The 24,619-nt window shown below is 38.1% G+C and overlaps 7 protein-coding genes and 1 non-coding gene across 16 annotated transcripts; 5 read left to right on the plus strand and 3 right to left on the minus strand.

Annotated features, from left to right (window-relative positions):
• On the plus strand, positions 696–7,173 carry LOC18770926. Its single transcript, XM_020568744.1, has 7 exons — positions 696–1,294; positions 1,539–1,671; positions 2,096–2,199; positions 2,490–2,661; positions 2,805–2,945; positions 3,080–3,338; positions 3,445–7,173. The coding sequence occupies exons 1-7, from the start codon at positions 1,263–1,265 to the stop codon at positions 6,918–6,920; spliced, it is 4,317 nt and encodes a 1,438-aa protein (XP_020424333.1). The 5' UTR covers positions 696–1,262; the 3' UTR covers positions 6,921–7,173.
• Positions 8,000–9,491, plus strand: LOC109946237 (probable caffeoyl-CoA O-methyltransferase At4g26220). 4 transcript variants are annotated; one of them, XM_020568748.1, is made up of 6 exons: positions 8,000–8,020; positions 8,220–8,321; positions 8,415–8,494; positions 8,605–8,749; positions 8,841–8,972; positions 9,076–9,491. In XM_020568748.1, the coding sequence occupies exons 2-6, from the start codon at positions 8,253–8,255 to the stop codon at positions 9,364–9,366; spliced, it is 717 nt and encodes a 238-aa protein (XP_020424337.1). In that variant the 5' UTR covers positions 8,000–8,020; positions 8,220–8,252; the 3' UTR covers positions 9,367–9,491. The 4 variants fall into 4 exon arrangements, with proteins under 4 accessions (XP_020424337.1, XP_020424335.1, XP_020424338.1 ...); XM_020568746.1 differs by lacking the exon at positions 8,000–8,020 and adding an exon at positions 8,033–8,108; XM_020568749.1 differs by lacking the exon at positions 8,000–8,020 and adding an exon at positions 8,033–8,108 and having other exon boundaries at positions 8,232–8,321.
• On the plus strand, positions 10,095–12,169 carry LOC18771033 (probable caffeoyl-CoA O-methyltransferase At4g26220). 4 transcript variants are annotated; one of them, XM_020567674.1, is made up of 6 exons: positions 10,095–10,265; positions 10,763–10,902; positions 10,980–11,059; positions 11,229–11,373; positions 11,505–11,639; positions 11,739–12,169. In XM_020567674.1, the coding sequence occupies exons 2-6, from the start codon at positions 10,831–10,833 to the stop codon at positions 12,027–12,029; spliced, it is 723 nt and encodes a 240-aa protein (XP_020423263.1). In that variant the 5' UTR covers positions 10,095–10,265; positions 10,763–10,830; the 3' UTR covers positions 12,030–12,169. The 4 variants fall into 4 exon arrangements, with proteins under 4 accessions (XP_020423263.1, XP_020423261.1, XP_007202498.1 ...); XM_020567672.1 differs by having other exon boundaries at positions 10,095–10,195; XM_020567673.1 differs by having other exon boundaries at positions 10,099–10,195; positions 10,648–10,902.
• LOC18769561 (deoxyhypusine synthase) lies at positions 12,447–14,679 on the minus strand. Of its 2 annotated transcripts, XM_020567619.1 has the most exons (7): positions 14,600–14,679; positions 14,266–14,478; positions 13,803–14,189; positions 13,626–13,712; positions 13,279–13,384; positions 12,962–13,197; positions 12,447–12,811 (listed from the first exon to the last, which is right to left on the minus strand). In XM_020567619.1, the coding sequence occupies exons 2-7, from the start codon at positions 14,458–14,460 to the stop codon at positions 12,731–12,733; spliced, it is 1,092 nt and encodes a 363-aa protein (XP_020423208.1). In that variant the 5' UTR covers positions 14,461–14,478; positions 14,600–14,679; the 3' UTR covers positions 12,447–12,730. The 2 variants fall into 2 exon arrangements, with proteins under 2 accessions (XP_020423208.1, XP_020423209.1); XM_020567620.1 differs by lacking the exon at positions 14,600–14,679 and having other exon boundaries at positions 13,803–14,185; positions 14,266–14,351.
• On the minus strand, positions 15,340–15,411 carry TRNAP-UGG. The gene has a single exon. It is a non-coding gene; the product is annotated as a tRNA-Pro (tRNA).
• LOC18769177 (60S ribosomal protein L28-1) lies at positions 15,481–17,328 on the plus strand. 2 transcript variants are annotated; one of them, XM_007202662.2, is made up of 4 exons: positions 15,481–15,579; positions 15,720–15,879; positions 15,979–16,142; positions 16,874–17,328. In XM_007202662.2, exons 2-4 carry the CDS (start codon positions 15,732–15,734, stop codon positions 17,012–17,014), a joined length of 453 nt encoding a protein of 150 aa, XP_007202724.1. In that variant the 5' UTR covers positions 15,481–15,579; positions 15,720–15,731; the 3' UTR covers positions 17,015–17,328. The 2 variants fall into 2 exon arrangements, with proteins under 2 accessions (XP_007202724.1, XP_020423542.1); XM_020567953.1 differs by having other exon boundaries at positions 15,723–15,879.
• On the plus strand, positions 18,834–22,142 carry LOC18769763 (histone acetyltransferase type B catalytic subunit). The gene is made up of 10 exons (XM_020567954.1): positions 18,834–19,042; positions 19,185–19,226; positions 19,838–19,944; positions 20,080–20,148; positions 20,285–20,323; positions 20,406–20,482; positions 20,602–20,689; positions 20,779–20,860; positions 20,981–21,141; positions 21,281–22,142. The coding sequence occupies exons 1-10, from the start codon at positions 18,871–18,873 to the stop codon at positions 21,941–21,943; spliced, it is 1,500 nt and encodes a 499-aa protein (XP_020423543.1). The 5' UTR covers positions 18,834–18,870; the 3' UTR covers positions 21,944–22,142.
• On the minus strand, positions 22,237–24,510 carry LOC18769115. The gene is made up of 7 exons (XM_007202266.2): positions 23,964–24,510; positions 23,794–23,879; positions 23,443–23,521; positions 23,303–23,362; positions 23,020–23,141; positions 22,814–22,885; positions 22,237–22,685 (listed from the first exon to the last, which is right to left on the minus strand). Exons 1-7 carry the CDS (start codon positions 24,357–24,359, stop codon positions 22,583–22,585), a joined length of 918 nt encoding a protein of 305 aa, XP_007202328.1. The 5' UTR covers positions 24,360–24,510; the 3' UTR covers positions 22,237–22,582.

Below are 24,619 nucleotides of genomic sequence, written 5' to 3' on the forward strand. Positions count from 1 at the left end.
ATTGCTTCATGCTACTTTGATCTTATATGAGAATTAAAAAATATTATGAAAATACTCTAATGTGTGATCCGTTTTCCAATCCAAATCATGGATCACTTTGATCAAATTGGATTGAATTGAAAATCAGCAATCTAATCTAACTTGGTGGATGCATATTTGTTGAATTTTAACGATTTGGAATCCAGAAATACAAGTGATTATAGAATACTACGGTAGTACGGTCATATAATACATCTTGTACACATGTTATAATATAAGTAAATATTTATTGATACTATTCCCTAAAAGAGAGAAATAAATCATGCCTTCCACCTATATTATAACATGAATACAAGATGTACCACATGATAATACTACCGTAGTATTTTATAATTTAATAATTTGGTGAATTGAATTGAATCTTAAAATCTCAAAACTGTTCAAATCATATGACAAATTTACTAGGGAGAATCCAATCCAATCTAATTGCTTCATCCAATCTAATGTGTGTTAAATTTAATGATAACTATTTTATATAAATGGCTATTTTCCGTTATTAAAATCGATTATCCAATCCAATCTCTTAGATCCTAGCTTTGATCAAATTGGATTGAATTGACAATTAGGAATCTAATCTAATTGGTGTATGCATATTTGCTGAATTTTAACGGTTTGAAATCAACGAATACCCTTTTCCCAAACCTCAAAGAAAAAGAATATAAATTTTATTTATAAAATAAAAAGACAATTTAAGAGAAGAATATCAGACACAAAAAGAGAAGGAAAGAACATGACAAGAGACTTTACTCCCAAAAAAATAAAAAGAACAGGACAACACATTTTGGATTATTTTATTCACAGGACAAAGTAGTAGAAACTTAAAAAAAGAAGGAAAAAAAAAAAGAAAAAAAGAAAAAAGAAAAAGAAAACAAAGTTAGTCAAACATACAAAGGCTACAAGGTTAGCCTCTCATTGTTTGTTTCCTGCACCCTTCCACACCTAAACTTAATCACTCGTTTCCTTTCCGTGTGATTTAGAAGAAGGCGAAAGTCTTCGTTTTCCTTTTCCACGAAATTTCAATATCCATGCGCCTTCCTCTGTAAGATCCTTCTTTTGCTTTTACTAAATTCCACAATCAGAAACTTCCATTATTATATTATCACACGCTTCACCCGATTCAATACGCCATCTGGGTTTCTTGGGCGCCTAGGAAAATTAATCAGATCATATAACTTCGAAAGTTCAAAGCTTTGGTTTTGAAGAATCTCAATTCTGAATTCACCATGCTTCACAGGAGCTTCAAGCCAGCCAAATGGTAATTTTTCTCGTTTTTTTTTCTTTCTAAATTTATAAATATTATTAGCGGCCTGTTTGGTTTCCGAGAATCATAGGAGAAGATAGAAAATTTGAAACAGAGCTTTGTACTTGTACAATGATTCCTGCGTGGTTGACTCTGCTGCTGCGGAGTTTCAAGTTTTTGTTACCGCAAATTTGTGTTATGTATTGGAATTTTACTGTTTTATTGATGAATTTGGCGGGTTTGATTGGTGTCGATGCAGCAAAACGTCGTTAAAGCTTGCGGTTTCTCGGATAAAGCTATTGAAGAACAAGAAAGATGCACAAGTGAAGCAGATAAAAAGGGAATTGGCCCAATTACTTGAGACTGGCCAGGAACGGACTGCTAGAATTCGGGTTTGTCTTTGATCCTTCAACAACTCTGCTTTTGCAATCAAGTTTTGTTTTTTGTTTTATGTTCTATTATAACCAGAGATGTATAGTACGTACACACTATGCTTCTTCATGGATTTGGTCCTATTTCATTTAATTTGGAGGACCTGCTCTATCATCAATATGCATTTTAGGAAGGCATTGATATGTTTTATTCTCTTAATATGTCGTCTGAAATGGTTTTAATGGGCAAGGAACCCACAGTTTTGCCAATTTCAGCTGTGGTGCACCCATGAAAGGCCAAAGAGTAATATAGAAGAAACGAAACTTCTCGCCCTAGGTGTTTTTATTTGATGAGTGATCTTAGTAGCAGCCTCTACTTGTTGGAATTTCCAGTGTGATAACATACACTTTTTTTTATGACTTTTACGTGCATCCTGTATCTCAGGTTGAACATGTCCTCAGGGAAGAGAAGACGAAGGCAGCATATGAACTTATTGAGATATATTGCGAACTTATTGCAGCACGCTTGCCTATGATCGAGTCACAAAAGTATGTAAATCCAATAGTTTTGTCATCTTTGTTCATGCATGTGCTTTTGTGTTTAAATTTAGCAATACTTTGTTACTCGTCAGTTAAGTGCTCATTTTAAGATTCATAAAGCTACCGGTATTTCTGTGTTTCTGTAACTAAGGATTTGGAGTTTAGAATATTTTACTGTCTGGTTTTTTTACTTTATCATCATAGAATAAGCGATATGGTTATACTCCTTTCAATATTGTATTTTTCAATTCTTGCTTTAAAAGCGCTTGGGTTGTGTTGATTTGTTTAATATGTTACAGAAACTGCCCCATTGATCTGAAGGAAGCAATTACTAGTGTAGTATTTGCATCTCCAAGATGTGCAGACATACCAGAACTCATGGATGTTCGCAAGCATTTCACTGCTAAATATGGAAAGGAGTTTATCTCTGGAGCTGTTGAATTGCGCCCAGATTGTGGTGTAAATCGTATGGTATGTTCATATACCTGTTCAATATCCGCGGATAGTTTTAACATGGAAACTAAATGGGTCCCATTGGAGATGGCTGGATGTATTCTGTCAAAAGTCAGCAGATTAGTTTTATTGATATATTTTTTTGAATGTTATTGTCTCAGTTAGTGGAGAAATTATCTGCCAAATCACCTGACGGCCCTACGAAGATGAAAATCTTGGCTGCAATTGCAGAGGAACATAACGTCAAATGGGATCCTGAATCATTTGAAGAGAAAGAGTCCAAGCCTCCGGAGGACCTGCTGGTAAGATTGGTTCAGCTCTAGCGTGGTTCATTCGTTGCTTGATATTTCATAGATAACATAAAACTATAGATTCATCTGGGTCGTATTACATTTCATTGTTTAAGGCAAAAAGGAATTTTGTGACATTTGCGCAGAATGGACCAAATACTTTTGGCTCGGCCAGTAAAATTCATGTGGAACCTCCGCGTGGCCCACCTCCACCTAATCATGATGTCAAGGAACCTTCTAATGTTCAGGTTCCACCTCAAAGTTATGAGAATCATGATGTATCCATGAACTTTAATCAGCAGAGTGCAAGATCTTCACCTCGCTTCCGGGATTCTGCTTCTTCAAATGTTTCTTCCAACAAAGCAACCGCATCTGACACATTTCATCCAGAAGTGAGATCTTCAGGTACATCAATAGTCACTGGGAGGTGGTGATTTATTAAGTTTTAGTATTTACTAGTGTTATTTTGAATTTCTCTTTTGTCTCATTCTTAATTGGATATTATATACAGGAAATAGAACTGATGGGACGGAAAATAGGCATTCATTTCATGCGGACGGAAATACTTCTTCAACGGGTAGGCAGAATTGGAACATGAACTTTAAGGATGCTGCCTCTGCAGCGCAGGCAGCTGCTGAATCAGCAGAAATGGCAAGCATGGCTGCCAGAGCAGCTGCAGAACTTTCAAGGCAACATTCTTCAGAATCACGGGATAAATTTAGCCAGTCAGCTTCTTTAACATCTAGTAGAACTTCCATTAACAATGATCCTTCACTGAATAGTCACCAAATGGCAGATCGATATCCTCAAAGGAAGTCATCTGAACCTGAGAAACGTGACTCTATAGGTGAAATGAGTACAAAGAGACAGTCCAGCAACACTGATGTGTATGCTAGTGAGATGCAAACTGGAAGGGAATCTGATAATGTTTCTTATTTTGGCGATATGGGATCGGAAGAGAAATCTAGCAGGCATTCCTCCCAATCTAATTCTATAGGTGAAGTGAGTACTAAGAGACAGTCCAGCAACATTGATGTGTATGCTAGTGAGATGCAAACTGGAAGGGAATCTGATAATGTTTCTTATTTTGGCGATATGGGATCGGAAGAGAAATCTAGCAGGCGTCCCTACCAATCTAATTCTATAGGTGAAGTGAGTACGAAGAGACAGTCCAGCAACATTGATGTGTATGATAGTGAGATGCAAACTGGAAGGGAATCTGATCATGTTTCTTATTTTGGTGATATGGGATCAGAAGAGAAATCTAGCTGGCGTTCCTCCCAATCTAATTCTATAGGTGAAGTGAGTACGAAGAGACAGTCCAGCAACATTGATGTGTATTTGAGTGAGATGCAAACTGCAAAGAAACCTGATAATATTTCTTATTTTGGCGATATGAGATCTGAAGAGAAATCTAGTAGGCCTGCCTCCCAATCTAATTCAAGTTTTGGTAGTGATGATCAGGAGGATGTTTTGAGAGGGAATGATCATATTTCTTATTCGGGAGATATGAGGACTGGAGAACAATCTGCCAGGTCTCATTCAAGAAATTCAAGTAATGATCACGTAAATGTTTCCACTGGCCTGGGTGAGGATTCTTTTGTTGGTGATGCTAATATCTATCAGAGCACAAAGCAAATGAATTCTTATGGAAATGCTGCTTTGGTTTTTGATGACTCTGGTTCAGATGATGATAAATATAAATTTGATGTGGAGGACTTCAAGGGCCAAGAATCTAGTTTTTATTTTCCTTCTCCCGATAGAAACTCATTTTCTTCTTCAGCTCATTTAAATGATTGGAGCTCCAAACATCAGACTGATGAAGTACAATTTAAGTCCACTTCACAATTAAGTTCTTCATTGACGCAGCACTCCCCTCCTGTTTTTTCAGAAAACTTGACAGGTTCTGTGGCTTCTTCAGAACCAAATGACTTGTTGCCTGTTGCTTTTGATGCTTCAGATGGCCCAAGTTCAGACAGTGAAGAGGAGGTAGACAAGTCTAAGCTTTCCCAGAGCACAGTTTCTAAATTTTCTTCTGCACAGAGCCGTAGTGCAAGACATAGGTCATTTGGATCTTCATCTTCGGAGGAGTTAAATTTGGGTTCTAATCAAAAGTCATGGTTACTGCCTTCATCTCTTAATTTGAACTCCGTTGATGTACAGCCTGAGAGAAGCCAAGGAGTTGAAAATAGCACTGCCTCGGAGGAAAAGTTTGATTATGATGAATTGCCTACTGGTGAGCCATCTCGAGGGCTAATGAAATCTGGATTAGACTCAAATGTTAAGGACGATTTTCAAACACTACAGTTGCCTCAAACTGTGAAAGATAGTGAGGTTTCAGAGGGGTGTAGTTGTGTAAGCGACACTGACAATGAGTTGAACTATGGGACTTTGACAGGTGGCCTGCGGAATAAGGGGTATAAGCATCCACCGTTTACCAGGAAACCATCAGGAAACTCTTTGTTTGTCAAACAAGTCACTGAGGATACTAAGATTGAGCAACCTTCCCATTCTCCGAAAGTCAGGACTTCCATCGTTTCTGGTGCTTCTAGTCAAGAGCCAAATAATCTGCAAGGGAGCACAAAACTGATTAAGGAACGGAGCCGAAGAACCCAAGTCTCATATATTGCTCCCGATGATGATTCTTCAGGGGATGAACTGTCACATGGAATTGTTAGCAGTGGTAAAGACCCATTCAATAAAAAATTGGGATCTGAAGCAAAGGCAAGCTCAAAATCCACATTTGGTTTCTTTGATTCAGAGGATAGCGAAGGTGAGGAAGATCTTCACACAAAGATTTCCACTAGCAATGCCCGTCCAAGTGCTAAACTATCTAGAAGGACACAGCCCTCTTCTTCAAATTCTGTTAGAAGTTCTAGCTCAAAGACAGCAGTTGTTTCTGATGTGTCAAGGACTTCAGAATATAGAAAAGTCTCTTCAAGGAGTTCCTATGCCACTGAAACTCTACCAAAGTCCTCATCCCATACCAAGAGCTCAGAGCGCTCAGGGAGTCGGGAGTGGAATAGACCCGCAGAACAAGCAGCTCCTGAACCAATACCAGAATCCCAGAGGTCCTCGCCTGTAGAGACTTCAAAGTCATACAGAAACTCCTCTTCAAGGAGTTCCTATGCCACTGAAACTGTACCAAAGCCCTTGTCCCAGACCAAGAGCTCAGAACGCCCAGGTAGTCAGGAGTGGCATAGACCGGCAGAAGAAGCAGCTCCAAAACCAATTCCAGAATCCAAGAGGTCCTCACCCGTAGAGACTTCAAATTCATATGGAAACCCCTCTTCACGAAGTTCCTATGCCACAGAAACTGTACCAAAGCCCTTGTCCCAGACCAAGAGCTCAGAACGCCCAGGAAGTCAGGAGTGGCATATACCAGCAGAGGAAGCAACTCCTAAACCAATTCCAGATTCCAAGAGGTCCTCTCCTGTAGAGACTTCAAAGTCATATCGAAACCCCTCTTCAAGGAGTTCCTATGCCACTGAAACTCTACCAAAGCCATCATCCCAAACCAAGGGCTCAGAACGCCCAGGAAGTCAGGAGTGGCATAGACCAGCAGAAGAAGCAGCTCCTAAACCAATTGCAGAATCCAAGAGGTCCTCAACCATAGAGACTTCAAAGTCATACGGAAACCCCTCTTATGCCACTGAAACTCTACAAAGGCCCTTGTCCCAGACGAAGAGTTCAATGCGCCAAGGAAGTCAGGAGCGGCATAGACCAGTAGAACAAGCAGCTTCTAAACCAATACCAGAATCCAAGAGGTCCTCTGTGCATGTAGAGACTTCAAAGTCATTTCCAAGGGAGCAATCATCCAGTCTTTCTCCAAAGATTGCAACAGCACGGAGCACTGAAACTCCAAAATCATCAGGTCCTACAGTGGAGAGTGCACCAAAGGAGAAAGCTTCTCATGTCCACCCAAAGCTTCCCGACTCCGATGCAATAATTGCCAAGTTTATGGCCCTCCGGCAGAGTCGACAATAGATATAGGTATTTGCACATAGTAATATAGGATACATTTTGATGTGATTATCACAAAAGGTTTGCTATTCTTTGACGTCCTTGAATTTTTTATGATTTTCAAGTAAGGGTTGATGGTATATGTAACCGTGTCAAAATTGAGTCGTTTATTTTTTATTTTTTCATTTTTAGACCATTATATTGCAAATATGATGAGGTTACCATTTGTAAGAGTTGTTACGTAATAAAACATTTTTCCGTTTCTCTTTGTTTTAAATTTTATGAGAATATCCGAGACTATGCTATAAGGATCATATCTGCCAATTACATTACTGCTTATATATCTCACCAAGATGGTTGGTTTGTTTTGGCCATGTTAAAGTTGTGGCTAAAAAATAATGTAGGGCTAAATTTTTCCATCCCTAGTCAAGCATGGCTATATTTTAGGGCCTATCATATTTTATTATTTTGAAAAAAACTATGGTACAACATTCATATATTCCACTATTCTGTTGTTGTGTGGCTTGTTTTCATTTATGGTGTTGTGTGGCTTGTTTTCATATTCCAAAAAAAAAAAATTAGGCGGAATTTTGAGGGCCGCATTTAGACATCTAGTCATTTTGACAGGCTAAATTTATTTTGTGGGCCCATCGCATATGCTACCTAACAAGAGGAAGAATCACATGTGGGCGTGATCATGAGATCAGTTCGTGCAACTAGAAATTAACAGACATATGTCTAAGGGTTGCTATTAAAGACGCACTAACGTCAGCTAGCCGTTACTTTTTTTTTAATAGTTAGAACCTTCTTGAAAGTGCATCAATTACTATACTTTAAAAAATTAATATTTTGGAGAGCTAAATATGGCCCTCAAAATTTGGCCTAATTTTTTTTTCAGGCCCACAGCTAAAGATGAGTTTTACACATTTTGGGGCCTACAACCAGGGTTGGGGAAGGCCTAAAGCTTGTGAGGTCCCAACTGAGACAAGCTAGGGTGAAAACTGCTTTACGTAACCAAGTAATAGTAATAAATAAATAAAAAGTTTAAACAAAAAGCTTGTGAGGCAAAACCAACTTACAAGAGCTTATAAAAAGGAAAAAGTAAAAATGTAACAAGCTCAAAGGTGAGACAAAAGCCTCGTAAGTTTAGTGTTGTTAGTATCTATTCAGAACTTCAATCCAGACACATTTTGGGTTTATCTCTGGATCAGAGTAATGACCATATCAATTTGCAACCATGCGAAAATTATATTTGGTGGTTTTCTTTTACTTTCATTAATCTCATGGTTGCCTCAAGTACTATTCTAAAATTGCTTTATGCAGGAGGATTTTCAGAATTATTGTGCATTGGAGGCAATGGAAAATACAAGAATGCCAGTGAGCACGAAAAACCCAACTGTGTTGCAGAGCCAGGAGTTACATGAGGTAACTCTGCATATAGAGTCTGCCTAATTTGAATATACTTGTCAATATGCATGATATTAACAATAAAACTGCCTGTTCCAATTGAAATGGCAGTACATACTGAAGACTAGTGTGTACCCAAGAGAACCAAATGCTCTCAAGGAACTGAGAATTGCTACTGCAAACCACCCAATGTAAGTCTCTAGATTTCAAAAATGAAGGTGCAGCAAAACTGTAAAATTACAACATTTAAACATGTTTTCTTTAGAACCATCTTATGGTCCAACCATTCTTTCTTGTGCAGGGCTTTCATGGGGACTGCACCTGATGCAGGTCAGCTAATGACCTTTCTCTTGAAACTGGTGAACCCAAAAAAAGCAATTGAAATTGGAGTTTTTACTGGCTACTCTCTTCTCCTCACAGCTCTTACAATTCCTGATGATGGCAAGGTTGGTAACTTGGTCCATATATCTATCCAATTCAACTGATATAACAACAACAAAAAATTTATGCTTTATAGTTTATAATTCATGAATGCAGATTACAGCCATAGACATCAACCGAAAAACATACGAAATAGGCTTGCCAGTTATAAAAAAAGCCGGTGTGGAACACAAAATTGACTTCGTTGAGTCCCAAGCTCTGCCTTTTCTCAACAAACTCTTAGAAGATGTAAGCAGAGAAAAAATTGCTACTTTGTATTTGACTCTATTTGTTTTCTTTTCAACTTCGAGTATTGAAAGATTGGTGATGCTTAGTGTATGTTGTACTGCAGCCAGAGAAGGAAGGCAGTTTCGACTTTGCTTTTGTTGATGCGGACAAGAACAACTATTGGAACTACCATCAAAGGCTAATGAAACTGATCAAGGTTGGTGGGATACTCATGTATGATAACACACTCTGGGGAGGAACAGTTGCTTGGCCTGAAGAGGATGTTCCAGAGGCCAAAAGGAAGTGGAGGCTGTGCGCAATTGAGTTTAACAAATTGGTTTCTGCTGACACAAACGTTGAAATTTCTCAAGTTCCATTGGGTGATGGGATCACAATCTGCAGGCGCATATGCTGATCAAGTTGAGTCAGAAAGTCGATATGAATATCATATGTACTTAATCAGATTAGTTCTGTTAAGAAACTACTTTATAAACCTCAGTTGAGAATTGAGATGAAATAAAATCACCCAGTTCATAAAAATGACAATGTTGAATTGAGCAAGTGAAGTGATTGATCAAGAAATCATATATTAAAGAGATGAGTTTAGTTATTCAAATTGCGAACTTTTTTCAAAACTCAAGTCCCATTCATCACAGCCTTGCTGAGTTGAACACATCCAAAACTCAGATAAAAAGATATTACAATCTACAATCATCAAAAAATTTCTCAAATATAAACCAACACTGCCACATCAATTGTTATATAGAAGTTACCAATTGGGTGTTAGTTGGATTGGCCCAAGTTTTTGGCGTGCTTTCAAGTGGTCCTGGATTCAAGCCCTCGTGTTACCCGTGTGTGTGAGATTTCCCTCCTCCCCTTCCAAATTTTGGCAAACAAAAAAAATTGTTATATAGAAGTTAAAGTTTTGGACTTTTTATTTGGCTGCAATGCACAAAGACACCCGATAGCAATTAACGGTCAAGACAGGGCCGTTTAACCTTACTTGTTCTTCTCTCGAAAAAGAGCGGCAACGACAAGTCAAAGGATGTCGTACACTTTAGTACGGTCGTATAACAGCCAGCCTGCAGTTGAAAAAGAAAATTTGAACGGCAATGGAAAATAAGTCAATAGTGATTGGCCCAACTCATCAAAAACGCATTTTGCTCATTTGTGTTTTGATGTGTTTCGGTTTACCCTCGCAGCAAATTCAAAGGCCAAAGGGTTCTCTCTTTCGTTTTCATCGGGTTCTCTCTTTCACTGTCTCAGTGAAATTTATTGCATAAGCGTAGTGTTAATTGTTTACTATGCATGAAGGTTCAGACTTTAGATTTTTATGCTTTCTTTTCAATGAATATATTGCAGACTTTTAGATTGAGGCAGAAATGATACATACCCAGAATACTTGTAGCCTAGATGGTAACTTTGTCTTTGGGATATTGATGAGCGGTAAAGAAATGGGCATTTGGGTTTATTAGCTTGATGAAAGTTGGTGTGAGAATGATCACAGAGTTTGTCAAATTTACAGGAGTTGGGTTTATCTGTTGAGTCTGATTTTTATCTGTTCATAAAAATTTACTATGTTGGCATTTGATTTTGTGAACCACAAAATCCTCATAGACTGTTCAGCCTTCGTGGACACTCCAAAAAGATTAAAAGGTGGTAGTTTGATACTCAAAACTTTGGGATTCTTGTATAGGGCCCTGTTACTCTGATCTTGATGCCATTGAAGTTGAGTTGCAATTGTGCTCTGCCTTTGCACAGATAAGCCTGTTAATTTTTAATCATTCTCTTCTTAACTGTTGGATTTGTAGAATTGCTTGGATTAGCTTCTTCCTCCTTGCAGCCTATCAGAACTCTATTGTGAGATATTTGGAGAGAAATGGAGCACAACCTGAAAAAGGAATCGGATCCTTCACAAAAGGGACTGCTGCAGAGTGATGAGTTATATCAGGTACCACACATTCTCTCAACTTTTGTTATGCTTTTTATTTTTAAATTTTTTGACATTTCATTTTGAAAATGTGGCAGTATATCTTGGAGACTAGTGTATATCCCCGTGAACTGGAGCCTCTCAAGGAGCTAAGGGCTGCCACTGCCAGCCACCCAAGGTTGTCATCCTTCTTATCTTAGCACTTATGATGTGGATTAAATCATATACATCCGAAGGTGGCCTTCATCTTAAGTTTCATTAAGCTTCTTGATAACCAAGCCATAACTTGACATATGAGTGAGTGAAAAATATTAAGGAGGATTATTAATAAGCTTGTTATTTTTCAGGTCTCAGATGGCTACTGCACCAGATGCAGGTCAGTTAATGACTATGCTGTTGAAGCTAGTAGATGCAAAGAAGACAATCGAAGTTGGTGTTTTCACCGGATACTCTCTTCTCCTCACTGCTCTTACAATTCCTGAGGATGGCAAGGTCTGCCACTACTAATTCTGAATTCGCTTATTTGTCATGCGGGGCTATAATAAAGGATTATGCTGAAAGCTAGTAAGTAATGAACTTCCATGTATTTGAAACTATTTATGGTTCTGAATACATTATTGCAGATTGTAGCGGTAGATGTGAATCGTGACGCATATGATCAAATAGGGTTGCCAATCATAGAGAAAGCTGGTGTTCAACACAAAATTGACTTCATTGAATCTGAAGCCCTACCAGTTCTTGATGAGCTACTAGAACATGTAAGTATTTTGCATTTCAAACCATTCTTTTTGGCTTAGCTGAAAACAACGAAGTTTTGTGCATTTTGATTTTCTCATGGGTTGGGGATTATGTTGCAGCATGAAAATGAAGGCAGTTTCGACTTTGCTTTTGTTGATGCCGACAAGGTGAACTATTGGAAATACCATGAGAGGCTAATGAAGCTGTTGAAGGTGGGTGGCATAGTTGTCTATGATAACACCCTCTGGGGAGGAACAGTTGTAATGCTTGAGGAATCAACTCCAGAATACATGAAACAAGGCAGACAGGCGACTATTGAGCTTAACAAGTTACTCGCAGCCGATGCTCGTGTCCAAATTTCACATGCTTCTTTGGGTGATGGGATCACAATTTGCAGGAGAATTAACTGATTCTTGCTTGAAAGTTGAAATCTTACATTTCTAAGCTTGAGCATTTGGCAATATTCCTATGCTAATGAGATTTGAATTATAAGTTTTCTGAACTCAGGAGTTTTAATTAAATAAATTTTTGCTGTAGTGATCTCTGCTTTTCCGAGTGTTGTTTATGAGGCACGAACAACTTCATCTCCAGAGTTCCCAAATGAAATGTTAAACCCAAGGTCCAAACCAGTCAAGCTAAAAAATGATTATAATTTAAAAAGGGAGGATTGTTCCAAAATTTAAAGATTGGTCATCGAAGAAAACTTATTTTCATGGAGGAATGGCTTAAAAGCGGCGTAATTTGGTGAACATAACAATTCGACAAAATTTTTGGCCTAACTAGAAGAGAGATATATACCTCTTAAGTAAATGGACTTAGCATTCATATAGGAGTTCAAACTTGAATTTGAATAAAATGATCAGAAATACCAAGTAAATTCCCCTAGTATGTCATGTTAACCCCTACGATAGACCAAAACAAAAAAGTAAAAAAATCTAACACAAGGGGAAAAATGTGAATTTCTGTATTCCTAATCCTACATAGGATCTTGCAAACCCTTAAATACGATGTGGTAATTATCATGTTTGCTGAGCCCCACCCAGCAGTTATCAGCTTCATCACGACTACTTGAAACTCTTTATCATAAATCAATCTTCACAATGAAACTATATTAAGTCATTGTCTCGACAGCTTTCTTGGCAAATGTTTCAGCAACCAGCAGAGGGAAAGCAATTGTTGCATCGCAATGTACCTGGTTCAACCAAAAGGAAGGAAATTAAACAGGGATAAAACGCTGGAAGGGTTAGCATTTGGTGGATAGAAGTATATATTATAATGCAAACAAAAACGAGAGCTAAAAGGGAATGGGCAAAGTGAAGATATGACATAGGTTAGGTAATACCTTAACAGTTTTAGCAGAACCCCGTATTTTCCCCCATGATACGGCCTCATCCGGACGAGCTCCAGAATCACTCCCATCAAACTCTTGTGCAGTATTGATGAAGACAGCATAATCCGCACCATTACGCATCATGTTGGCATTGCAAATGTGATGTTTGGGCAGGCCCCCTCCGAGAATGATCATTCCAGTCTTCCTTGGATTTGCATGGACAGCTTCGCCATTCATGGCCCTAATATCTGTTCAAAGGCATGCTATCTTGTGATTACATTTTCCCAAGTTAATTATCAGCTGCAACGACAAGGTAACGAGCAGCATACCTTGCACTACATCAACGATCAGACCTGGACTACGGAAAGAATGAAAGTACAACATGTCTCCCAGTGAGCCATCTGTTAAGCCTGGACAGAAAACTGGGATATCGTTCTGGAAAACAACCACAAAAATACACCAAATGTTACTGCAAAGATCACTGACACTATTTTCATAGATAGTAGAAGATAACAAACATTCCAATAGTACTCTTGCATAATTTTGAAACACAACTCCATTTCTAACTAACAGTAACATTTATCCAACCAAATTTAGACTTTAAAATAAACAATACCAACATTATGTACAAGCTTAAGAGCTAAACACAAAGTGCTCGATTTAGTTGATTTCTTGCCTTGTATGCCCAATAAAGATATGAACGTCGATCATTTATTTCCTTCCCCAAGCGTGCAATCAATTTAGACGGTGTCCACAATATGTGCTGCTAAAAAAAAAACCATATCAATCACACACACCCCATAAATTGAAAAAAGTAACTTGAAAAGAAAGTATCCTTTTTTAAGATACATGCCTGGTCAGTTTGTTCCTTCAACATCTGGTCGAAAATCGGTATGATCCAATCCTCAAACTTGCAGTAGTTACCATTAGGAACAAGCAAATTACCGATTCGATTCAAGCCTTTCGACCGCAAATGAGCTCCAGCCAACGAGAAATCGCCTCTATAAGTGGGCGCAAGGCATTTTATAAGATCTTCCTCTATGCCACCAGCAGTTGTGACCACCACATCCACCATACGGTGCTCCACCAAGTACCGAATCGTGTCTCTAATCCCAGACGAAACCAAATTCGAAGTAAAACCCAGAAACACCTTGCATTTCACCGACTTTCTGTACTTCAAATCCCTCTCGTCCTCACCGCAATCTTCAACTACACCCTCGTCTGCTAGGCTCCAATCTAGCTTCAGTGCAATTAAAATGATGGGTTTGGTTAAAAACAAAATGACAATGAAGTTGGTTTGGTGAGAGAAAGTTTACCATTTGGTTGACGACTTGAATGGCGTCTCCGAGATTGGAGGCTTGGAAGCCAGTGGAAAGCATGGAGCTGAGGAGGCGAGGGTAATCTATGCCCTGATTGAAATCGTACCCTTCGATTTCGCTGGATTGGCCCTCCAAATCCTCTGACTCTCTGAACGCAGAAGAGTGCGCGCTTGCTATCAGGTTGTCTTCCATTGCTTCACCCGCAAAACACTTCAAATAAAAAATGAAAAGAAAGGAAAGGAAAGGCATTTGAACAATCCAAAACTCTCATCCTTAAACCCATCAACGAAACTTCATATATTTCGAAATCAAAGGGAAAGAGAAACCTTACCAGCCGGAGAGAGAGGCGAAGAGAGTTCGACGAAACTGTAGAGCAGAGAGAAAAGGCTGCCGCTTTGATTCTGAAAATTAAAGCTTACAACTTGAGCAGGGTAGCTTTTATGGGTTCTTCAAGCAGCGTGGCAAAAAAAAAAATTGAAATAAATAAACTTCGGTAAATTATTTAATAGTTATTTTATTTTAAAAACACTTGTAAAAAAGTTTTAAAAAGTTTAATTTCTTTTAGTTGAAATTACTACAATGCTCATGTCACGTCAGAATGTTACGCTACCGACATTTGAAAAAGAATATTTCAAGGCTTATCGTGTCGGTGAATTACTTGAACTTTGTAAAGTGAAATATGAGGTAAACTTTGAGTTGAGTGAGAAAGTTTGAATTCTAAGGGGAGTGAAAAACAATAATTAATAAAATGAGGTAAACTTTGATACATGTATAACAAAAAATAAAAGAAAGAATGAAGTAAACTCAGAAAAAACATATTAAAATTACAAAAAGGGCCGTTTTGAGAATCGAACTCGGGACACTTGAACTTTGTAAACTGAAATACGAAGTAAGGTTTTTAGAGCTCTTAAGAGTTAAGTGAGAAAATTTGAATTCTAAGAGGAGTGAAAAACAATAATTAATAAAGTGAAAAACAATAATTAATAAATAAAGTAAACTTTGATACATGTATAACAAAAAATAAAAGAAAGAATGAAGTAAACTCAGAAAGACATATTAAAATTACAAAAAGGGCCGTTCCGAGAATCGAACTCGGGACCTCTTGCACCCAAAGCAAGAATCATACCACTAGACCAAACGGCCGGACTTGATACATTTGTTATTCTTGAATATATAAATATAGTTTCCTCAGCATGTCATTTTAGTGTCTAGGGTTTTGTAAACGAACTATATAAACCAAATACTTGAGCGTATTCGTGAACCCACCGAGCCTCCTCCTCTCTCAAACACAGAAGCTCTCTCCCTGCAAGAGTAAGTTCTTCACCATCTCTAAGATCTCTCGCTCTCTGATTCCATTTCTCGCTCCATTGAATCAGATCATGCTGATATTGAAACATTTTAGTCTTGGATGAATCAGAGCCGTTGATATTTTGTGATTTTTGTGATTACAGCAGCTAGGTGCCATGGCTACCGTTCCAGGACAATTGATCTGGGAGGTCGTGAAGAAGAACAACTCCTTCTTGGTGAAGCAGTTCGGCCGAGGCAACGCTGGCGTCCGATTCAGCAAGGAGCCCAACAACCTCTACAACCTCCACTCCTACAAGCATTCTGGTATTTTCTTACCCTGTGTTTGTTTCCCGAGAAATTTTTTTTTTAACCCTAGGAATACGACTCGTTTAATTCATTTTCGGTTGTTTTAACTTCAATTAGGCTTGGCGAACAAGAAGACGGTGACTATTCAGCCCGGAGGCAAAGACCATTCTGTGGTGCTCGCCACCACTAAGACGAAGAAGCAGAACAAGCCTGCCAGTTTGCTTCACAAGTCTGTGATCAGGAAGGAGTTTCCTCGTGTGGCCAAGGCTGTTATCAATCAGGTACCTCCGAATTTCATATCCTGAGCTCTAGTTTTAGCTATTGCTATTTGAGTTGAATTATTAATATGCTTAATATCAATGATGCTTGAATGCAATAGAGGTTAATTACAATGTCATTGCAATCTTGTTATCTGTGTAGCCCAAGTTGTTAACATGTTAATCAGCCGCCTGGTTACTTTTTAGCAGTGATGAGCAGCTAACACGTAAGAAGATCCTACTTTGTGTAGGATTTTCAATGAAATACAATTGTTACGCTTGGCTTCTGAGCACTCTTTTATACCTGAAAATTGACATGGTATTTGAAGACCCAAATTTAGTGAGAACAAAAGAAAAATGAAAATGGCCTTTCAATGTTTTCTGATTTGCGTTCAACTGTGGTGTCATTATAATGAAGTTGGTTTTGTGGAACATTTGATATGATCATACTATGTTTGGAGCCTCTCATTCCAGTAATAACTTATCCAGTTTAATGAGTGTCTATAATTCCTAGCCGGGTTTAACATAAACTCTCTCTCTCTCTTCACAAATCATGCGATCATAACAGAATTAATGGTTTGAAATTGTTCTGTATGATCTGGAATAGTATGTTTCTTTTAAGCCCTCTTGTGACAAACATATGGATTTTTGTGGTTCGCCTTTTTTCTCATTGTAGAGCACAAAGTTGCATTTTGTTTCCTACAGTTTTGATATCTGCACTAGCTAAATTGTTTTTTAATTGTAAATTGTTCCAGGTGGCGGATAATTTCTATAGACCCGATTTGAAGAAAGCAGCCCTTGCCAGGCTTAGTGTTGTTCACAGGAGTCTCAAGGTCTCCAAGTCTGGTGTCAAGAAGAGGAATAGGCAGGCTGTCAAGACCCCTGGTAGGAAGTGAGATAGTGGGGAAGATGTGTCATCGCTCTACTATGTTCATTTGGTGTTTTTAGTTTTACTTTTCCAGGTTCAGAGAGACATGATTTCCCATTTTATATTTATCTCCAGAAGAATTTGGAAACTTTTGCCCTTTTACTGAAAAAGGGAAGGTCCCTGTTTGTGTTTTTTGTCTTATCACCAAGTTTTGCTGAAAATTGATTTGGTAATGCTATGTAGTTTTCAGAAATATCTTAATCATAGATTTTCGGGATGCAATTCTTGTGGTTGAAGAACGACGATTTAAATCCAAATTCAAGTTTACCAGGTTAAATGCAAGATATAAGGAATTTGTGCATATATTTTTGTCATCATTTCCTGGGTTATCTATTTTATCTTAAGCCAACTTTTTTTGGTGTTAAAAACATAGCATCACCTGGTAAGTGATTTCAGTTTTTCTTTTGAGAGAGGTGCTATTCAGAAATCATAGAAGGGTTATGATCTCAATCTTCCTGAAAGAATCCTGCAGGAAATCAAACTGAGACAAAAAATCAAACGCGAAGATCGGACTGAAAAGCTGCGGTCGGAAACCACCGCTATAGGCGCAGTAGAATCACTACCTTCAGAATGAAGCCATAGCACAGTAGAATCACTACCCTTCAGAATCACTACCTTCAGAATGAAGCCATAGCACAGTAGAATCACTACCCTTCAGAATGAAGCCACCAATATAGGATTAACACCACCGCTATAGGCGCAGTAGAATCACTATCTTCAGAATGAAGCCATAGCACAGTAGAATTACCCTTCAGAATGAAGCCACCAATATAGGATTAACACGGGAAAACCATCAACAAAACTGAATTGAAAATTTCCTTTAAAAAAAAGAGATTTTTTATTTATACTCCACACTTCTCTTTGTTCACCCCAATACTTTAAAGGGAGACTTTGGAAAAGCCCAAATGAGAGAAAATTTTTAAAAGAAGCCAAAATGGACAAAATTGCCCTTATTTATTTTTTGATTTCCTAAGGAATCCTTTACATTTGCATGTCTTTGGTTTGAAAGTTGAGAGATTTTTCTGTCTTTTTTTAAAAAGCTTTGGCTTTTTCCAAAAGTGAAAGTTTTTTTATGGGTAAAACCTAAATTTACTTACTTTTAAATTATTAAGCTGTAAATTTTATTATTGTATAAAAAGACAAAAAAGGTTATCCAACTTAATAATTAACCCTACTACATCTATACACACACCCCATTACTCTTCATATTAAGTTTTAGAAACCTCCTTCCAACTTCCTGTTTACAAACTCACTCTCTCTCTCTCAACAATACCCAAGTGTTAGAATTCTAGTTATAGTTCTTGGAGAGAGGTAAAGCTGTTCTCTTTCTCTAGAAAGTATTAAATTTCGGATTTGGGGTTTCATTTGTTTGTGTTTTTTTTTTGTTGGGAACAAAGAAAATTGTGGGATTTAAATAGAAAATCTCTTTTAATTCTTATTTTTTCAGTTTGGGGTGTATTTAAGGGTAGTTTGGGAAGATAGTGGGGTTTTCTTAGAAATTGTGAAAATTTAAATTAAAAGTTGGGGTGAAATAAGAGAAGTGTGAGGTTTAAATAGAAAATCTCAAAAAAAAAATTGAATTTGAAAATTTTTTGGGGTAATAAAAAATTGAATTGAAATTTTTGGGCTCGGCTCCAATTTTCTGGATTAAAACCCAAAGATCCAGCAAGCAAAGCAAAGCAGAGCTACCAGCCAAAGGCTCCAATAAACAGAAACTGGCCGCGCGCTAGGATAATGGCCCAGATAAATTTGGAAAATTGGAATGCGTCGCAAGTGCAAATTACGTGATATTTATGTTTGCCAATTTCACTATAAATATCACCGATGATGCCCAATTCCCCCCCATTTTATAACAGTGTAATTTTTCCCGCCTCTCCCCCTCTCATTTCCTGCTCCCGAAACCCTAACCAGAAAATGGTCCAGAAGCAAGGACCCACCGCCGATCCCACCGCCACCGAACCTAAGAAACGACGTCGTGTGGGCTTCTCCCATCCCGGTGAGTCCTCTTCACTTCTGTTTTCCAAGTTATGTTTCCGTTGTTTCTATAAACCACTATGTTCTCTTCTCCTTTCTGTTTTGTATGTTTTGGTACTTAATTTAGACCTAATTTTTGTGTACTTTTGTGGGTTTGGGAGCAGATGCTGGAGTAGACGCCAAAGATTGCATCAAGATTTACCTAGGTATGATGGGTTTTATGCGCATTTACCGGATATTACTGTTTGATATTGTTGAGTGAGGCTAAATTTTAGTTTTAGGTAACTTCTTTTTTCAGCATTTTGATTGAGATGGTTTGGTTGAACATTAACTTAATGAGCTGTTTGGTGGCTCAGTAAAGTTGGAGCCTCGGCCAGAAACTTTATCTTAAAAAAAAAAAAAATTTGGGAACTCACCCCATTTTAGCTATTTGGTTATTGATTAATAAGAAAACGTGGAACAAGAAAATTCGTAGTTGTGATTATTTTGGACTTGAGGTTGACATTCAGTCAGCAACCAAGCCGTGATGATTTTGGTGACTGGAAAATGATTTAATCACACGTATGAGTCGAGATTACGTGAATGCTTAATAAGTTATACGAGGATGTTAAAAATAGATGCAATTGCGTGCTTTATACATTTTCAGATTGGTTGGAAAATTTTAATTGTGGAATGTGATATTAAACTTACTTTTTGTTGATATTTTTATCCTTGTTGACTCAGGAAACGAATACTCTGCTTTAAATCCTATGTATTTTCTTTATAATAACTCAATCATTAGCTCACATGCGTGCTTAATCAATGACTGCTATCACAGTTTCTAGCAAAGAGGAAGTGGGTGCTTCAAACAACTTTTGTTTAGATGATGTTGACTTGGATAGATTTTTTGATGAGGGGAAGATATATGGTTACAAAGGACTGAAGGTAATCTTTGTACATTTTAATTGAAGTTTACTTTCATATCATTTGCTTCACTGGTGCAAATAATGTTTAAACTATTTTAATAGTCTGAATGGAATGATTTAACATGGCTTCATTATTATCTTCCATCCAATGCAGATTACCATATGGGTTAGCAGTATTTCATTTCATGCCTTTGCTGATATTGCATTTGAGAGCACAACTGATGTAAGTGTTGGCATTCTGTTGCCCCCTCTCTCTTTGTGTGTACATCAATCTGTTCTATTTGCCAACTTTGCCAATTGCTTATCCTTCTAGCACTGTCTCTGTCATATTGCTGATTGAAATGGTTAAATGTTACAAGGGAGGCAAAGGGATCACCGATTTGAAATCAACTCTTCAGGTATGGATTGATTCCCAATTTAAACTGTCACTTCAGTTTAGTATGTTGATAGTTTGGCTGCTAAGTTAGTAGTGTTCTCCAGGAAATCTTTGGTTTGACCCTTGTTGAGAGTGAGGAGGAGTTCCTACAAAGTTTTTCAACACAGAGGAATTTTATTAGGTAATGAATGGTGAAATACTTTCATAGGTCAAATATCAAAATTAATTATGTCCATAACTTTTGGATTTTTGTAACTTTGTTTATTTACTTAATGAATTCTACCTTTAAAACATGTGCAGATCCATTGTCTCGAATGGGGAGGTGTTGCAGTACAAGACCTCCAATGGACAAATAAATGATTCTAATGCAGCCACTTCTGATGTGGAGGTGATTTTGATGTGCAGATCTTTGTTTTTTCGTACTATAATAAAATATTAGAAATTTGTGTTGCATTTTGTAATAACAGCCAACTTCAGGTTGTTCGCTTGGTTGTGGGCAAGACAGCTGCTGGACACCTGTACAGTCACTTGATTCCTCTTGTTCTTCTTCTTATTGATGGTAATTTTATCACCTATCTCACGTCATCAGAGAACATTCTGTTCTTTTCTTATTTTTATGGAGAAATGATGGGAAGGGGGAGTGTAAGAATATGACATCAATTGTTGTTTTTTGAATTAGGTAGCAGTCCAATTGATGTTGTGGATCCAAGCTGGGAGTTGTATGTCTTGATCCAGAGGAAAACAGATCAGCAGGGGGAAATCTACAATATGTTGCTTGGTTTTACAGCTGTGTATCGTTTTTACCATTATCCTGATAGTTCTCGGTTGCGGATTGGTCAGGTTTGCTCCTTGTATATATCAGTTGCTAGTTATGCATGCTCTAGAGAAACAGCTTGGTGCTTCCGTAGTTCAAATAAATTTCATTTTTTGTGCAATCTTGGTGCTGTTGAGTTTTAACAAGCCTCCTTGTTGATGGCAGATATTGGTATTGCCTCCTTATCAACACAAGGGTTATGGACGATACCTTCTTGAGGTTCTCAATGATGTTGCAATATCTGAAAACGTCTATGACCTCACAGTTGAAGAACCACTGGATTACTTTCAACATGTACGCACTTGTGTTGATGTACTGCGCCTTCTTAAGTTCGATCCAATCAAGCATGCAGTCAGCTCAGCAGTTTCGCAACTAAAGCAAGGAAAATTGTCGAAGAAGACACACACTCCTCGACTCATGCCAGACACTAGAGTCATTGAGGATGTCCGGAAAAGTTTGAAAATCAACAAGAAACAGTTTCTTCAGTGTTGGGAGGTTTTCCTTTATCTCGGCCTTGATCATGTGGACAGGTATATGGATGATTTTGTGGGAATTATTTCTAATCGCATGAAGGAAGATCTTATCGGAAAAGATTCTGGGATTGGTGGGAAGCAAGTGATTGAAGTCCCAAGCAATTATGAACCCGAGATGTCATTTGTGATGTTCAGGTCACAAGCTGGGGAAGCTGCTAGTACTGTTCAGATAGATGAGAATCAACCAAATCAGGAGGAGCAACTCCAGCAGTTAGTTGATGAGAGAGTGAAAGAGATCAAATCAATAGCTGAGAAAGTGTCTCTGCAGCTCTCTATCATTGCTGAGGCATCATAAAGGACTTCAATTTTGGCGATGCCCTTGTACTTTACCAATTGATGCAATTTGTAGGGTGAAAGTGGTTTGTGGGTTGGAATATCGGAGGCTTATCTGTAAATCTTTGAGCTCTATGCTTGCATCCTAGCTTTTGTTATTCGAATATTTGCAGAACTTTATTACTTATAATGAAATTGAGCAGCTAACGCCACCTTTAACATGTCAGTGTCGTTCTCTATAACTTGCAATTTTATTTTTCAATTTTGCATTAAGTTATGGGATCCGTGTTTACAAATACAAAACAAGTCACCTGCTTTTTTCACATCCACTTTGTCAATTTAGGTAATATCTGTTTGGTACAAAGTAAAGTATCGTATATTGGACGAAAAACTTGCACATTAATGGGAAAATAAGGAGATCCTTAGCATGCTAAATTACTGTGTTGCAAATGGCCCCCATTTTAGTTCCCCTATATCCCCCCTTAAGCAGTAGTCCATATACATCTCTTAGGATCAAAACATGAGGTACACGACCGGAAATTTATCATTGATTTGGCTTTACGTCAGCATCTCTAATCTTGACCGTTCTTTGTACCCAGTCTGATACCTTCAATCTTCAGACGTTGAGCATAATATATAAATCTTGGGCACACCAAATTGGCTAAATGTTGTGAACACTGTAACCTGCATCCTCTGATGTCAAGTTCTCCTTCCAGTTTTCAAACTCAGACCCACCAAACACCACTTGCTTGATTCCAACAAAGCTGTTTAACAGACATCAAGTAATAAGAGTTAGAATAAATATACGAAATAAGAAGCTTCCAAATGAATCTAGGCCAAGGCATTAAACAAGCAACATCCAGTAGAAGATATGGGAATTTGAGAGCCGCACTCGGAGCTTATCTGAGTCAATGCATTTATTAGAACATCCAGTAGCAATGGTTCAGTGGTGCCAATATCCACCCTGTCAAAAAATTTATCAGATTGGTGAGCAAGAACCATCTACACTTCCATTCCCCCCAATTGCAAAAAAGCATCAGCATTTAACTAAGCATCACCATAAAGTCCCAAATCATGAAATTCAAGTTGAGCTCATACCAAACACGTGCTAAGTTGTCTTGAATCTCAAGATCTCCAATATTGTAAAATGTAGTTGGTGTTACATTTGCTCCCTGAATGGCATCATAACTCGGTCTTTTATCCAAAGGAGATTGTGACAACTGCATGAATGAGATCAAAGCAGGTGGGGATTTATGGCTCAAAAACTTGCATTTTGTTTTCCAATATATAAACTTGATATGAAGTCATGTATGATATTTCAATGGCCGATTGGCTCCCACCAAGTTTAAAACGGAAATTTATAGGGTAATTGAAAATTTACTTGCATATTCATGGAATTGCATCCACCCATGCGTCCAATGATGTGCCATGATCGAAAGGTCTGTAGACACACCAGATCAACTAAGTTACTTGATAATATTCACAAAGAATGTATTTTCAAGAAGAGGATAAGGTACTTACATCAGAGATTAAGGAAACATCTTGTTCCAATGGAGTGTTGTAGAATTCAAACCATATATACGAGTTTGAGAAACCAAAGCTGGTTGTGCCAGAAGCCAAGACTAAGTTAGTAAACAAATGCACTTGATGATCTTGTTTCATCAGTGAAATTAAAAAAGACAGTTATTTAACCCAAAAAAAAAAAAGAAAAAAAAAGGTAGTTTACACAATTTGCATACAAGAACAACCTCTGGAAATAATTAGCATAAGATCATTTGTTCATACTAAGCATCCCCAGCATGTACAAGCTAGAAAATGGACCAAAACCCACACTGACAAATTGCTTTCTGTTCCAACACCATCTGAACTTACTTGTTGAATGTCACATTCATGGGTACACCTGAACCAGACTTTGTGTGCAATATCTTGTTCCTTTTCTTCCTCAACCTATCTTCCATCTGCAATTTGGTTAAACCTCTGTCAATGCTCACACATAAAACTCCTTAAACCTTAAAATAAAACCACAAAAAAAAAAGGTTTACCTTGGACCTAGCCTTTTGTGGGTCATCAAGACAAGCACCCATAATTTCAGCAAACTCAGGGTCTCGATCAAAGTCCTTTTCTTCCTCTCTCCCTGTGAACCCACCTCGGCCTGAAAATCTATCTTCAGCTTCAGCTTCAACTTCAGCTTCTATATCAATAAAGTCATGTTCTTTATCGTCTTCTCCTTCACTCACTTTTTCAGTCTTCAGCTTTAGGCCTCGACCCGCTTTAGCCACAAACACAGACTTCCTGGGCTGGCCCGGCTGTGCATAAAAGCTCCGAAATGGAAGCTTAACTGTACAAAATGGCGGGAAGCGGCTTGTGCTGCTGGGAAATAAGGATAAGGAAGTGTTGGGACTTTGAAGAACAGGCGCGCAGGTGTGCAGGATAAGCATGGTTTCTCAAATACCGTCGTCTTTTAGCAAAGGCGTCTCTCTTGAGCACCTTAACGGGCGCCTCTGAAGACTGCGGTGATGAAAGTTGAACACAGTTCAGCTCAAGAGTGAAAGACTCTGAAGAGGGGACTATCAATTTGGGTACTGTGGAGCCGTAAAAGTCCAAGTTCTTCTTCTTTAGAGGGAATAGAAAGGGCCCAAGTTTGTTCCTAATGGGCTCAGGCCCAAGATGTGAACGCTGACGTGGCAAGATCATGGTG

This window comes from Prunus persica, chromosome G7, assembly GCF_000346465.2.
Source record: "Prunus persica cultivar Lovell chromosome G7, Prunus_persica_NCBIv2, whole genome shotgun sequence".
Lineage (NCBI taxonomy): Eukaryota > Viridiplantae > Streptophyta > Magnoliopsida > Rosales > Rosaceae > Prunus > Prunus persica.